Source organism: Heterocephalus glaber, unplaced genomic scaffold, assembly GCF_053883595.1.
Source record: "Heterocephalus glaber isolate CG9 unplaced genomic scaffold, H.glaber_assembly_v1.0 deba00001497, whole genome shotgun sequence".
NCBI lineage: Eukaryota > Metazoa > Chordata > Mammalia > Rodentia > Bathyergidae > Heterocephalus > Heterocephalus glaber.
Window position 1 is genome coordinate 15,981,097 of NW_028258320.1, and position 14,856 is coordinate 15,995,952.

Genomic DNA, 14,856 nt, shown 5'->3' on the forward strand with positions numbered 1-14,856 from the left:
ACATTTTTAAAAATTGCAAGCAACTTGTCTTGGGTTTGTAGATAGTAAGGAGAAACCTTTGGAGATCAGTTCTTTGGCGATCAGTTAGTCTCAAGCTCTAACTTTGTAAATGAAGAACTGAAGTCCAAGGAAGGCACATAATTTGTGCAAGATATATCTAGATAATAAGTACTTAGCATGAGTACATGGGAATGTTGAATGAATGGATGTATATTGAATGAGCTGATGGCAGACCTGGCACTAGAAGCCAGGTCTGTTGATTAATAGCCTGCTGTTTTTCCCTCCACATAATGGCACTTTCCAGTAGCACATGAAAATTTTGCTAGTTGTATTTGTGTACTTAGAGAAATCCAAGGGAATACAAACACAGAAATAACCCAAGATTCTCTACCACTATCTTTGGAATGTTTACAGCTGAAGGCAGGTACAATCTCTACACAGCAGATGGCAAATATATCTTCAAGGAAAGAGAATCATTTGATGGCCGAAATATTTTAAAGGTCAGTATGAGAATATGGAGAGAAAATTGGAAATCCTTTGGCATGTTCCCTAAATAAGGGAGGAAAACAAGTTGTTTTCCTTTTAACAGTAGAGTTTAATTTTCTTATGCTTTTCATGAGGATCATTAATGGAAAGAGTTATTTAAAAATATTTTTTATGTTCTTAAAAAAAGAAAAGAGAGAAATCCTCATGACTTTGTTAGGCTTTGGCACTTCTGGAGTATTGAAATTGGTGATTTAAGTGAAAGTACAGTATCCCAACTACTTGGATGCATAGGAATAAGTTGTTTTTAACATGGCAAGTTTTTATTCTGTACTTACCTCTGGAGGTTGGAATTTCATCTTTTTAGGTGAAAAAGAACTGTTTGTTTTTCTAGTAGATTTTTCTCTTTACCCACAACATGGCTTTCCTTAGTTTCTGTATAATCTGTTTTTACTCGGGAGTAGTCTGTGTCCTAAAAAGTAGGTGGTCCATTTCTGACTGTTGAGGGTTTGCTTTTTTGAGTTGCATTAATCTCTGAAATTTAAATAGAAGAGGTTCTGCAGCATTGCATTTATCTTTCTCCCACAGACTACATTGTGTAATGTCTATGATTTATGCCCTCTCTGTCAGGTTAACATGCCATTGTTCCCTTGGGCAAAGAGAAACACAGCTGATACCAAGGATGAGGGTTTGATTCGTTTCATTGTTCTATAATGGTTTAGGTCAAACATTTTTAAGGCTATGGGTGTTTCGGGGCTGGAGAGAGAGTAATGTCAGAATAATCTTCAACTTCAGAAGTGCTTTTTCCTTCCCTACCCCATTCTGCATTCCCTTATCTCATCCCTTGACAGTTTTCTTGCCCAGTGCCACATGTGACCCCATTGCCACATGTGACCCCATTGCCTCTCATTAGCAACATCACTCTTCAGCTGTGAGCTCTTTCCCCCAAGCCGAGAGGCTATTCCCCAAGGCCTTTCAGCACCCACCTGGCAGAGCTGTGTGGATTCCTCCCTTCTGTGATCTTTTCTGTTTTTTTGAGTAGCTTTGGGTTTCCATGGCAGGCTGCTAATGGATTCAGCTGTTAACTTCACCGTCTTTCCCAGGCCACAGTTTCAGTACGCTGTACATCTCCCCCCTCCTCTATCTCCCTTTGGGAATTTTCCAGTGACATCATTAATTACTTTGCTTTTTGTTGTTTTTAAGGAAGAAATCAGCCGATAGGCAAAGACATCTCTAGGAATGGCTGAAGGCCAACTTGGTTTTCATGGAATTAAAATGAAAGTCAAACAGTGCATTAATGCAATGAGGTACAAGGGATTCTGACACCTGTGAGAGCCTGTGCGGCACGGCTGTGTGGAAACCTCACTTGATTCTGTGTTTGTGTCACTCTGGCAAGGCAGTTTTCCAGTGAGGATGCTTTTTCTTGCAGTATTTTAACTACCCCAGCGATGACATGAACACAGCTCCCTCTAGTGTTGATAAGCACTCTGGTCTACCCCTAGTATTCTCACTAATTCATGGCTGTGTAAGTTTGGAGCTGGATCCATAGAAGTCCTTAGACCTCTTCAGTCCAGTTCCCCTCTTCAGTCTTGTTGGGGTTTTTTTTGGGTTTTTTTGGTACCAGGGATTGAACTCGGGTCCTTGTGCTTGCTAGGCAAGCGACAGAACCACTGAGCTAAATCCCCGGCCCTGCTCCTCTTCAGTCTTTAGTGTGAAATCCACAGTGGTAAAAGTGACTCGCTGGAGGTATTGCTAGAGAGTGGCAGAGTCCAGAATCAGAGCAAAAAGGCTTGAAATGCACACATTTAGCATTGTTTCTGCTGTCTCCCATTAGGATGCTGTGTTTGGGGAGAGATGCTGACCGATAGTGGAGATGGTGAAAATAGTGAACAGGGACCATGACTGGTTAACATTCATTTCTAAACTTTAGGGGCAGTGAGCACGCCAGTTAGTCTAAAACTATGGCTAATCAAAATCAGACATTGGGGACTGGGGATGTAGCTCAGTGTCCACAAGGCCCTGGATTCAATTCTCAGAACAAGAAAAGAAAGAAAAAGAAAAGAAAAATCAGACTTTGTATTGAATATGATTCTAACACTAACAGAAATGCTTACCTATTCACTATATATCATCCTTTAATGTGCCCTAAGGATAAAATAGTAGTTCTGATACAGTCCCTACCTTCCATGAGCTTCCTATCTTTGAGAAATACAGATTACTAGATAATTAAAATGATGGTGCCAAATTGTGGAAGAGAAGTACTGTTGAACACAGATCGTTACGACAAAGTGTCCTGTAGTATAGTTTCTAATGTTTCACTCCTAAATCATTAGTTACAGGAAATAAAATCCTTTACCTATGTTCAATCAAGAAAATTAAATGATGGGCTCTAACACTTAGCCCCCTCCCCAACGCACACAATGATAACCATATTCATAGAGTAGCTGTAATCAAACCCATCTTTTAGAATTACTATGAATGCACATATCTTTCTCAATTTGAACATAAGAATGAATGGACCCTGAGGCTCTTGTAATAAAAATAGGATTTAGAAAACCAGTGGAGGAAAAAAAAAAAAAAGAAAAGAAAACCAGTGGAGTTTTTATATATAGTTTTTTTTTTTGGTGCTACAGATCGAACTCGGGACCTTGCACTTGTGAGGCAGGTGGCAGAACCACTGAGCTAAATCCCTGGCCCTATATATAGTTTTTATACCAGATGAAATCATTATCTTAAGAAAGAAAAAAATCGATTTCACTAACAAGATAGGAACTGACTGAGAGTGAACAGAAAGGTTAACTGCATCGGTTGTTAAGGAGCCCAGGCATATGTGTGCAGCATGTTAACAGCTGCACAGGCCAGGGATCAGGAATGCCAGGGATGGGAGGTAGCCCTGGAAAAAAATCCACTCCATCGACTATTTAAAGAGAAACAAAATGAGAAAGCAAGTCATTGCTCATTGCTTAAGAATTTAATGAGTAACAGCCAATTGCTATTCTACTCCATGAAGAGAATTGGTCCTTTTGGCTCAGCATAATATTGTGTTCTGGGTGCCTTAATAAGAAAAAAAAATCTCTAATGACTTTTGGAGGTGAAGCCTCATTTTTCTTTTGTACAGCTCTTTTGAGCGTTGTTGTAGCAGTAATAGACTAGTGTCTGGTTATTCCTAGTTAAAATAAGAATTTTCTTTCCTTAAGAAAGGCTCTGAAAGAACTGACAACTAAAGAATCATTCTCCTGTGTTATTCAAACCAGAAAAGGCACAAACATACTCAATTATGGTGGGGTTTTTATGGCAGACTGACAGCTCCAAAGGAGGGACGTATTAGTGAAGATGACCTAGGCCAAATTAATAGCATGATGTCTCCTCTGAGAGTCTCCATTACTAAAGACAGCAGCAGAGATGCTGTTTGTGTAGCCAAAGGCAGTGATCAGCACATAATTGGAGAGATCATGCTGACCTACAGACCCACTGCTGGGAAATAACTGCTCCCTCTTGAGCTGGAAGGGGAATGGTCATCAGCTGCCAGGCTTCTGGAGAAGGAAGTAGTGGCAGTTTGCTTGGGGGACTTGAGAAATGGCCTTAATCAAAGGGTTCTCCAAGTTTCTGCTCCAAACTTGTAGAACAGGGGTATGGTATCACGTCACAAGTGTAGCTTCTGTCTACAGAGTGAGGAGGAGGCATCTGACTCCTGCACTGTACCCACAGAGAAGGTGATGTGGTATAAACCAAGACACAGCCAGATACTTGAGGAGTGGAAAGTACTGCAGGTCCAAAACCAAAGGACACCATGAAAGTACCATTTCCTTAGACACTTTAAAAAATCATGGAGTATATAAGCTGGGTACAAGGGAAATGATTTTGTGCCTTTCTATTTTATATATATAAATCTTTATTTAGAGGAGAGATTGGCAATATTTAACTATTAATTTTTTAATACTCATCTATCTCACATTGTGACTTGTCTGGGAAGATGTGAATTAGTCACTCATGTATTTCATTTATTTTTTTCTTTGTTCCCATCTCTGTTCTTTGGACCCTTTTATGATTCTTCTTTTTGGTACCAAGGATCGAACTCGGGACCTTGCACTTGTGAGGCAGGTGCCAGAACCACTGAGCTGCTTTGGGTCCCTACTTTGGACCCTTTTAAAGGACAATTAGAATGAATACATTTAAGTGAGATCTTTAGTTAGTTTGCTATACTTAGAACAGTTTTTATAGGGAAGCTTTTTAAAAAAACTATTCTCTGGTTTTTGCTGCTGTATATGTGCACAAAGCATATATATATGTACTGTTTAACAAATCATCATAAACTCTACAGTTACTACCAAGATGAAAAAATACAGTAAACCCCCCATTGTCTCTTCCTGTCCAACTTTTTAATCAGTTTGTGCTAAGGTAAAAGTGTAATTAATTGTTGTGTGTGTGTGTGATACTAGAGATTGAACCCAGTGAGTGCTGAACTACATTTCAGCCCTTTTATTTTGAGATAGGTCCTCACTAAATTGCCTAGGCTAGCCTCAAACTTGTTATTCTCATGCGTCAGCCTGCTAAGTAGCTGGGATTATAGGCATGTGCTGTAATGCCCAACCATGATTGTTTTTAAACACTGCCAGTGGAGAGGCTTGTTTTGAATGAACATTTGGTTTTGAACTATTTGAATGTTGAAAAGATGAATTCATTTTTATTTTTTCTAGAGAAGAGAGAAGGGGGGGTGAGAGAACTATGTAGTCGCTTAAAAGAAATTTAATAAACTTTATTTTTTAAGAGCAGTTTTAGGTTCAAAGCAAGATTAAGCAGAAAGTACAGCATCCCCATATACACCATTCTTCCACATGCACAACTTCCCCCAGTGTTGACATCTGCCACCATGGTGGTACATTTAGAACAATTGATGAACCCACATTGGCACACTGTTGCTACCTCATGTCTATGGTGGGCATTAGGGTTCTCTCTTGGTGTTGTCCATCCTGTGGGTTTGGACCAATATATAATGACTGTGGTATCAGACAGGGCAGCTTTACTGCCCTGAAAATTCTTGCTCTGCCTCTTCATCCCTCCCTTCTCTCTAGCTCCTGGCAACCACTGATCTTTTGGCAGACTCCATAGTTTTGCCATTTCCAGAATGTCACATAGTTGGAATTATACAGTATATAACCTTTTCAGATTGGCTCTTTTCACATAGTAATATGCATTTATGTTTCCTCTATGTCTTTTCATGGATCATAGCTCATTTCTTTTAGTGCTGAATAATACTCCACTGTCTGGATGTACCACAGTTTATCCATTCACCTACTGAAGGATATCTTGGACACTTCCAAGTTTTGCCAGTTATAAAGAAAGCTTTAAACATCTGTGTGCTGGCTTTTGTGTAGATATAAATTTTTACCTCCTATAAGTAAATTCCAAGGAGTGCAGTTGCTGGATTATATAGTAAGAGGATATTTAGTTTTTAAAAACACTGCCAAATTGTCTTCCAAAGTATTGTACCATTTTGCATTCCCACCAGCAATGATTGAGAGTTTCTCTGGCTCCACATCCTTGCCAGTGTTTTGTGTTGTCAGTGTTTGAGGTCTTGACCATTCTGATCAGCGTATAGTGCTATCTCATTATTGGTTTAATTTGAAGTTTTAATGACATGTAATGGGGAACATCTTTCCTTATGCTTATTTGTTGTCTGCCTGTCTTCCTTGGTGAGGTATCTATTTAGGACTTTTGACAATTTTTTAATTGGTTGTTTTCTTACTGAGTTCAAGAGTTGTGTTTTTTGGATTAGTCCTTTATCACATGTACCTTTTGTAAATATTTTCTCCCAGTCTCTGGCTTACCTTCTCATTCTCTTGACATTGTCATTCATGGAGCAGTTTTAATTTTAATGAAGTCTGGCTCATGAATTCTTCCTTTCCTCAGTTGTCATATCTAAAAAGTCATTGCCATACCCAAAGCCATCTAAGTGCTCTATGTTATCTTCTAGGAGTAATATAATTTTTCATTTTACATTTGAGTCTGTGATGTGTTTTGAGTTGCTTTTGTGAAAAGAGTATCATTTATGTATAGATCCTTTTTTTTCTTTTGCCTATGGATGTCCAGTTGTGCCAGGATCATTTGCTGAAAAAGATGCTTGGGCCAGGGATTTAGCCCAGTGGCACTGCGCCTGTCTCACAAGCTCAAGGTCTTGAGTTCGATCCCCAGTACCAAAAAACAAAAAAACAAAAAAAAGAAGAAAAAGAATAAGATGCTTACTCCATTGTATTGCCTTTACTCCTATGTCAGAGATCAATTGACTATATTTGTGTGGGTCTGTTTCTGAGCTCTCTGTTTTGTTCTATGTATCTATTTGTTCTTTTGCCAATATCACTCTCTTGATTATTGTAGATGTTCAATAGATCTTAATGTTGGATAATGTCAAGTCTCCAACTTTGTTCTTTTCTTTCAGTGTTGAATTGACTATTCTGGTCTTTTGTCTCTCCATTAATTTTTAGAATTAGTTTGTTGATATCCATAAAATAGCTTTCTGTGATTTTGATTGAGATTGTTTTGAATTTATAGATCAAGTTGGGAAGAACTATATATATATATATATATATATATATATATTTTGTTGTTGTTGTTGTTGTTCCAGGGATCGAATTCAGGACCCTTGCGCTTGCAAGGCAGGGGACAGAACCACTGAGCTAAATCTCTGACCCTATCCTGACACTATTGAATCTTCTTGGCTATAAATTTGGAATATCTCTATTTATTTAGCTCTTTTTTGGTATCTTTCATCAGAGTTTTTAGTTTTCTCAGATATGTATTTTATTTATTTATTTATTTATTTATTTTTGTTACTGGGGATCAAACTCGGGTCCTTGCGTCTGCACAGCAGGCGGTGAAACCACTGAGCTAAATCCCTGGCCCACTCAGATATGTATTATATGTATCTTGTTAGATGTATACCTGAATATTTCATTGAGGGGGCTGTAGTATTTTTAATATCAAATTCCACTTGTTTATTATCAGTATATAGAAAAGCAACTAGCTTTTACATATTAATCTTACATCCTTTAAGCTTACTATAATTACTTGTTAGCTCTAGAATGTTTTCTTGGTCAGTTGTTTTGGATTTTCCAGAAAGACAATCAGGACATCTGCAGATAAAGACAATTTTATTACTTCTTTCCCAATCTGTATCCTTTTTATTTCCTTTTCTTGTTTTACTGCCTAGCTAGGACTTCCAGTATGATGCTGAAAAGCCAGGGGTTAAAGGGAACATATTTGCATTGTTCCTGATCTTAGCAAGAAAGCTTCAAAGTTTCTCACCATGAAGTATTTCACTATAGGCTTTTTATAGTTATTTTTCAACTTTTAGACTTGTTTTGTTTTTGTTTTTGTTCTGTTTTTTGAGACAAGGTCCAGCTATGTAGTTTAGGCTGGTTTTGAACTCACTATGTGGCCCAGGATGGCCTCAAACTTGTGGTGACCCTTCTGCCTCAGCCTCCCGAGTGCTAGGATTACAGATGTGCACCACTGAGTCCAGCTTTAACTCTTAGATTTGTCCACACTGAACCTCCAGCACTTTGTCACATACAGTTTAGACTTTCCTACTCTGGGATTCTCCTCCTTTATGCTGTGGGAAGTTGAGACTCTCTGTATCCACTTCTGTGTCTCCAGTTTTGGGAGTAGCAGTTTGTCCTTTCACCTCACTCCTCTGACAAATCTAAGAAGAGTTACTGATATTTTAGTCTATTCACCTTTTTATGTGTTACTTATATAGATGGGAGAATAGTAAGCTCTTTCATGCTGGACCAAAAACCAGAAGACTTATAACTTTTTAATGAAAAAGTATTAATGATTAAAAATAAAGAGGAACATTTAAAATATATTATTTTGGGGGCCAGGGATTTAGCTCAGTGGCATGGCGACTGCCTCACAAGTGCAAGGTCTTGAGTTCGATCTCCGGTACCAAAAACAAACAAACAAAAAATATATATAAAATTTTATTTGAGGAAGAAAAAGTTATATCTTTTATTATATAGTTTTGTTTTTCAATTCAGTATTCAGTCATGTCATATACTGTTCTCAAGAGTTATTTCTTAGTCACTTGGCTCTTTAGATTTCTTTTCCCTCAGAACTCAAATTTTTCAGAATGTCTTTCCTGAATATCTATCAGTAAAATATTTCATTGCACTAGTGCAGCAAGTTGAATTTAAGATAAAGTTACTGTCTCTTGTCTACTTTAGGGATGTCACTTTTACTACCTAATATTTTGTGACTTGAAATTTTAATCTCATTTAAGTAAAGTCACTAAGAAGATGTCACTTCTTCTCTAAACTTTGTTCTTTTCAAAAGCAAATTGCCTTTATTGATTTCACACCCATAATGATTAAATTCTGCTAGGAAGCAGACATATAATCATCTATTGAGTGTCACTTTGATAAAGCAAAACTGCTTTGAAAATATATTGTACATCGTGATCAATTAGTTCCAAGCACCGTACTTTATGAAATTATACTAATTATCTTTAAACTTCTCCTTGTCTGTTAATGTTTTATTTTCTTTCCCAGAAGCTTAGATCTGACAGTTGTGTCTATTATGAATTCTGACTTTCCAGTCTTTATTAAATTGATCAGTCTGAGTTCCCTGACCTTCAGACATGCAGATCAACCTGATTTTCTTGAAGACAACTGACATTTTGTTTCTTTCCAAACTTTTACTGCTTAAACGCTAAATGTAGTTCACTTGGAAATACTAATATTTTATAATGACATTTATCGATAGCATTGAAGGCAGTCACATTACTCTTGAGGGTCATGTGATCTAGGCAAACTTGTTAGAGAAACAAATGTACAACTTTCTGAAGGATTTTGTTTGGAAAATGAAAATAAGATGTTAGGAAAAATGATCATTTTAGAGAGTGAGAAAGCCCTCGAAAATTACAAATATGTATTTACATGCACAAAGGATTGGAAGATAAAACCAAGAAACATCCAGCAAAAGTCAAAAGGATAGAAAATATGAGAACATACAACAAAGAAGATCCTTAGTCAGTTCAGAAGTTAACTGATTTTAAAAGGACAAAATAAGGAGACTTCTGAGGTCTTGACCTCAGATAAAGGGGGCTCTGGACTAGAGGTCTTCCCAGATACATGGCAGTAGCAAATGAGAACCCTCTCTGGAAGAAGGTACCATCACCCTCTGTCTAAAAAGTACTTCTTCAGGGAATTTCCTTCACCCGAGATGTCCAGTACATAGTCAACAGTGATTAGGAACGTAAGGAAACCACTCCTAATAAACAGACTGACAAAACCATGAAGACATAACATACCATTACCAGAGTTTTGGAGTGAAAGCCCTGGCTCCAGGGGTCCCAGCAGGCCAGGATCAGCCATAGCCACCCATTCCTAAATCCCAGGCAAGGTGATAAGCAGTGGCAAAGAGCAGGAAAGGAGCTTTAATCAGCCATACTGGGAAGGGCAAATGAAGAGGTTCAAGGTGTGTCTTCTTTTTCTTTTTTTTTTTTTGAGATAGGGTCTCACTGTGCATGCAGTGCAGGCTGGCCTTGAACTCACTATGTAGTCCAAGCTGGCCTGGAACTTGCAGTGATCTTTCTGCCTCAGCCTCCCAAGTGCTGGGAGTACAGGTGTACACCACCAGTCTTGGCTCAAGATGTTTTCGAGAAGCTGACAAGAACTTGGGAGTTTTATAAAAAAAGGGAAACAAAAAAATAAAATAAAATAAAAAGAAAAGGGAAACCAAGTCAGGAGATGGGGTTTTCGAATAGGTAATCTTGGTCTGATCATGGTCTGGTGATCATCATCTCAGGACTCATTCTGCAGGTAGCTCTGTGTGAGTTCTTATGGCTGAAGGGGGCAGTCTGGCTACCATGAAATGATTGTTCCTGCCCTGGGGGTGACCTCACCAGAGGTGGTCTCACCATGAGGTGATCTCTTCTGTGAGGCTCTGAAAGCCAAGGTGACTACAGGTCAGGGCAATAACTGAAGGACCTCTAGGTGCTGCTCCAGGGTGTCTGGAACAGGATGTTGTAAAAGCTGGCAACCGGATGTCCTTGCATGTCCTGAAGATTACCTTAGTTGCCCTTATCTTGGTGTCCTCAGTCTTAAAGGAGGATGAGATAGGCTAGGTAAATTTAGGCCTAATAAACCTTGTGTTTCTAGTTTTTAGACATTCTTTAAGTGATTAACATGTCTATGTGCACAGTTGAGTGTGGATGTAAGCCAAAGTTTTAAGGTAGTAAAGGAGACAGAAATAAAATTAAGGCAGAAATGTCAAGCTTTATCCCTGCTTTTAGTTACCCACTGGGCATCTATAGGGCCAGCCTCTAAGTCCCTGTTACACTACTAGAGTTATCAGACTTGGAATAAAATAATTATGTTCAAAGAAATAAAAACCAAGCTTAAAGTGTTTATCAGGAAATTGGGAATCTTTAAAAAAGAGAAGTGATATAACAGTTTTAAAAAAACTAGATAGAAGTGCTAAGACGTTAAAATGCAGTAACTGAAATTAAGAGCTCACAGATGGGTTTAGCAGCAAATTAAACATAGCTGAAGAGGGAACTAGTGAATGGGAAGTTAGATCAGAAGAAGTTGTCCAGAATGCTGCATGGACAGAGAGAATGGTAAAAATGACAAAGAGAGAATAAGAGACCATATGGGATAGAGTAATAAAATCCAATAGATATTAACTAGAGTCTCAGAAGGAGAGGAAAGAGAGAATGGGACATGAAAAGACATCCATCTACAATTGAAAAGCCCAATAAATTTCAGACAGGAGTTCTGTTACTTAGGGTACACCCACCCCACCCCGGCCGGTGTGCCAGATCCCTTCTGTGCCCATTGGTGCTTAGCAGTGTGTCTTGCACCTGACAAGCACCCAGCCAACTTTTTTGAATTGACTGATTAAAACCTTTCCACAGAAATAAGATTGTGGAAGGGGAGAAGAAAAAGATTGTTCTGTTATACATCATTAGTAGAACATTAGGTTTGCCAAAGGTTAATATTTTTTGCCTAGTACTTGAGATCATAAACACTTGGAGCAGGAGTCCACTAACTAGTTTGAAGGCCAGGTATGGTCCACCACCTGTTATTTGGGCCTCAGACCATGGTTGAAAAAACATCAAAAGAAGATTATTGGGCTGGGGATTTAGCTCAGCAGCATAGCGCCTGCCTGGCAGGCACAAGGTCCTGAGTTCAATCCTCAGTACCAAAAAAAAAAGAAGATTATTTCATGATATGAGAAAATTATATGGAATTCAAATAAATAAAACTAGACTTGAAATCCATATGATTTTATTGGAACACGGCCAGGCTCATTGGTTAAAACACTGGCACCCAGCTGGGGGTGGTGGTGTTCGCCTGTAATCCCAGCACTCAAGGAGGCTGAGGTAGAAGGATCATTACGAGCACAAGGCCACCCTGGGCTACATAGTGAAACCCTGTTTCAAAAATACAAAAACAAAACAGAACAAAATAACCCACTGACACAGTTGTGATGCAGACTGTGTGGCCAGTTGGCCCCTGTGGAAGAAGTTTACTGACCTCTGTATTAGAGGTTAGGGTTTATTTTAATTTTCTCTTATCCAGTATAACTTCTGGTTCATGATGAAACATAATGCATATGTTTAATAGATTCTCAAAATATACTAATAGGAAAGAACACATCCAAAACTAATTTTATGCTTCTCTGTGGTATGCAGTAATTTACTTGAAATATGAATAGTTTCTTTTACAGTGCCATTAATGCTTCATTACAATAAACATTGAGTGAAAATAACATTGAACTTGTATGTAAATTGTGTGTATTGTACAATTAGCATGAATATCAAAAACTGAAGTCTAGAAAGGAGGTTGTGACAAGATATCTTGCCAAAATATGGATGCTGTTACATGGCTGTTAGTAATGAACATGGCTCTGCCTCCATTGTTGATGATTTAAAAAACAAAACTCATGAGATTGTTCCTAAGGCCCTTTTCATATTTTGCCAGTACTAGAAGCATACTGTATTCTTTTTTTGGTACCGGGGATCAAACTTAGGACCTTGTGCTTGCAAGGCAGGCAGCAGCACCACTGAACTAAATCCCCGGCCCATATACCATATTTTTAAGGGTCTGACAAATTTCTGATGAGTGACTGAGTAACTTCTTAGAGCATCAGATACGTAAAGTGTAGTGTGAAATTCTCCAGTTTGGTCTCTTAGCTTTTTATTTTAGGCTACTTGGGGGTAGGTTGTGGGAGGAAGATTCAAATCTTAGCAGTGTTTCACCAAAACTTTTCCTCCGAATTTATTTTATGTGTTACTTTGCCTGGCAAGTGAAGTCTTCAGACACTAATGAGGGTCCCCAAAGACACAGCTGTCAGTGAGGTGAAGTCACTGTTACACTGAAAGTGAGCAATTGGCTGATTTTTGACAGAAGCCAACATCCATTCTGGAAAGATGCACCCTCACTATTCTATTGCTGTCTCTTTCTAACAGGAGGATTTTTCTCTCTCTGCTGTCTTCTGAACTCAGGTTCACTGCTCCTCCCTCCTTGCAGCGGTGTTGGGACCCATCCACATTGGTCTTGGCTGAGGGGGTGCCTCGGAGGCAGAGCCCACTTGATAACAAGAAATGGGGTGCAGCTTGCAAAGGCACTGAGAGTAACATTACTTTTAAAATCATTTCTGGTTCTTATTAGAATGAAATATTCATGTTTGGTAATGTTTATTGAATAGGTACAAAATATAAAACTATGCCAGGTGCTTGATGCACTTGAGGAAAGGGGAATAAATATCCCATCACCTCTGGTTCCTCTGAACTCTTTGAAGAGAATAGCTGGGTGTTTTGGTTTTGCTTGTTTTTGTTTTGAGGTGAGGGGGTTTTACTGTGTGCCAGGCCAGTCTCAACCTCCTAGGCTGAAATCCTCATCCTCCCACCTCAGCTCCCAAGTAGCTGGGACCACAAGCACACGCCACCTCTCCCAGCTGTGGGGACCTGTGCTTGTTGCAGGAAATACTCACCTTTGTTCATTTCTAGGAGTCTGCTTATATTATTTTGGGTGTAGTTGATGAATGAGCTGCATTATGGATTATGGTTAAGATTTGCCGTTTTAACCATTTTTAAGCATACAATTCAGTGGTACATTCCCATTGTTATGCAGCTATCTCTACCATTCATTCCCAGGATTTTTTTATCATCCTAAATTGAAACTTCGTGCCCATTAAAGAACTCCCCGTTCCCCCTCATTCTCCCAGCCCCTGGTAACCACCATTATACTTGCTACTTTCTGTGTCTATGAATCTGTTTTAGGTACCTCATATAAGTAGAATCCTGCATTTGACCTTTGGTGTCTGGCATATTTCACTTAGCATAATGTTTTCAGGTTTCATCCATGTTGTACCATATATCAGTTTCATTCCTTGTTAAGGCTGAATAATATCTCATTGTACGTGTAGACTCCATGCTGTGTTTTTAGCTGCAGTGTGAAAAAATTGTGGCAGAATGTAAATCTGGACCAAGAGATGCTGACAAGGTACTGTCCCGTGTCCCCCGTCTGTCCCCCCCCCCCCCCCGCCTTGTACTGTCCTCTTTGAAGCAGCCTGCTGTTTAGAGACCAGACTGAAAGCATGTAGATTGTGTGGCTTTATGCCAGTATTGTCTAAATGTTATTCCAAATGTTAGAGGACATCGGTGAAAAAAGAAAAATGGGTGAAATCCATGAAGCCAAAAAGCTGTGATTGTTTCCTCTTCTTCTTCCTCCTACTCCTCCTTGTCTTCTTCCTTCACCTTTTTCTGCTATGCTGAGGATTTAACCCAGGGCTTCACCTCATAAGCACTTTACCACTGGGGTACCTTCCCACCCCTTTTTATTTATTTATTTTAATCCATTTATTTTGTACTACCAGGGATTGACCCCAGGGCCTTACACATGCTAGGCAAGCACTTTACTACTGAGCTGCATCCTCAGCCCCCGACCTTTTTTTTTTTTTTTTTTTTTTTTGATACAAGTTCTCACTAAATTGCCCTGGTTGATCTTGAATTTACAGTCCTCCTGCCTCAACCTCCCAACTAGCTGGGATTATATACATGAGTGACTGTACCCAGCCGTGATGCCTTTTGTTGTTGCTGTTGTGTTTTTTGAGACAGGGTCTCAATTTATGGTTCAGGCTAGCCTTGAACTCAGCATGTAGCCCAGGCTAGCCTTGAACTTGCAGTGATCCTCCTGCCTCAGCTTCCTAAGTGTGAGGATTACAGGTGAGGGTACCACACCTGACTCTGTTCTGGTTTTTTGTTTGTTTTGGTTTCTTTTGAGACAGTGTCTTGCTGTGCAGTTCAGGCTGGCCTTGAACTCACTATGTAACAGTGATCCTCTTGCCTCAGCCTCCACGTCCCAGCAA

The 14,856-nt window shown here is 39.1% G+C and overlaps 1 protein-coding gene across 5 annotated transcripts in view; it reads left to right on the plus strand.

The window, feature by feature from the left end:
- Ascc1 (activating signal cointegrator 1 complex subunit 1) overlaps positions 1–14,856 on the plus strand; it is a 106,854-nt gene that overhangs the window by 74,649 nt on the left and 17,349 nt on the right. For 4 of the 5 annotated variants that reach the window (XR_002395598.2, XM_004846239.4, XM_087184715.1 and 1 more), the window contains exon 9: positions 415–500. The exons of the other annotated variant lie outside the window; for it this stretch is intronic. Coding sequence is in view for 3 of the 4 variants with exons in the window: in XM_004846239.4 (XP_004846296.2) it covers positions 415–500 (86 nt within the window). In the remaining variant the exon portion in view is untranslated. The remainder of the gene's footprint in view (positions 1–414; positions 501–14,856) is intronic. 5 annotated transcript variants of the gene reach the window in all.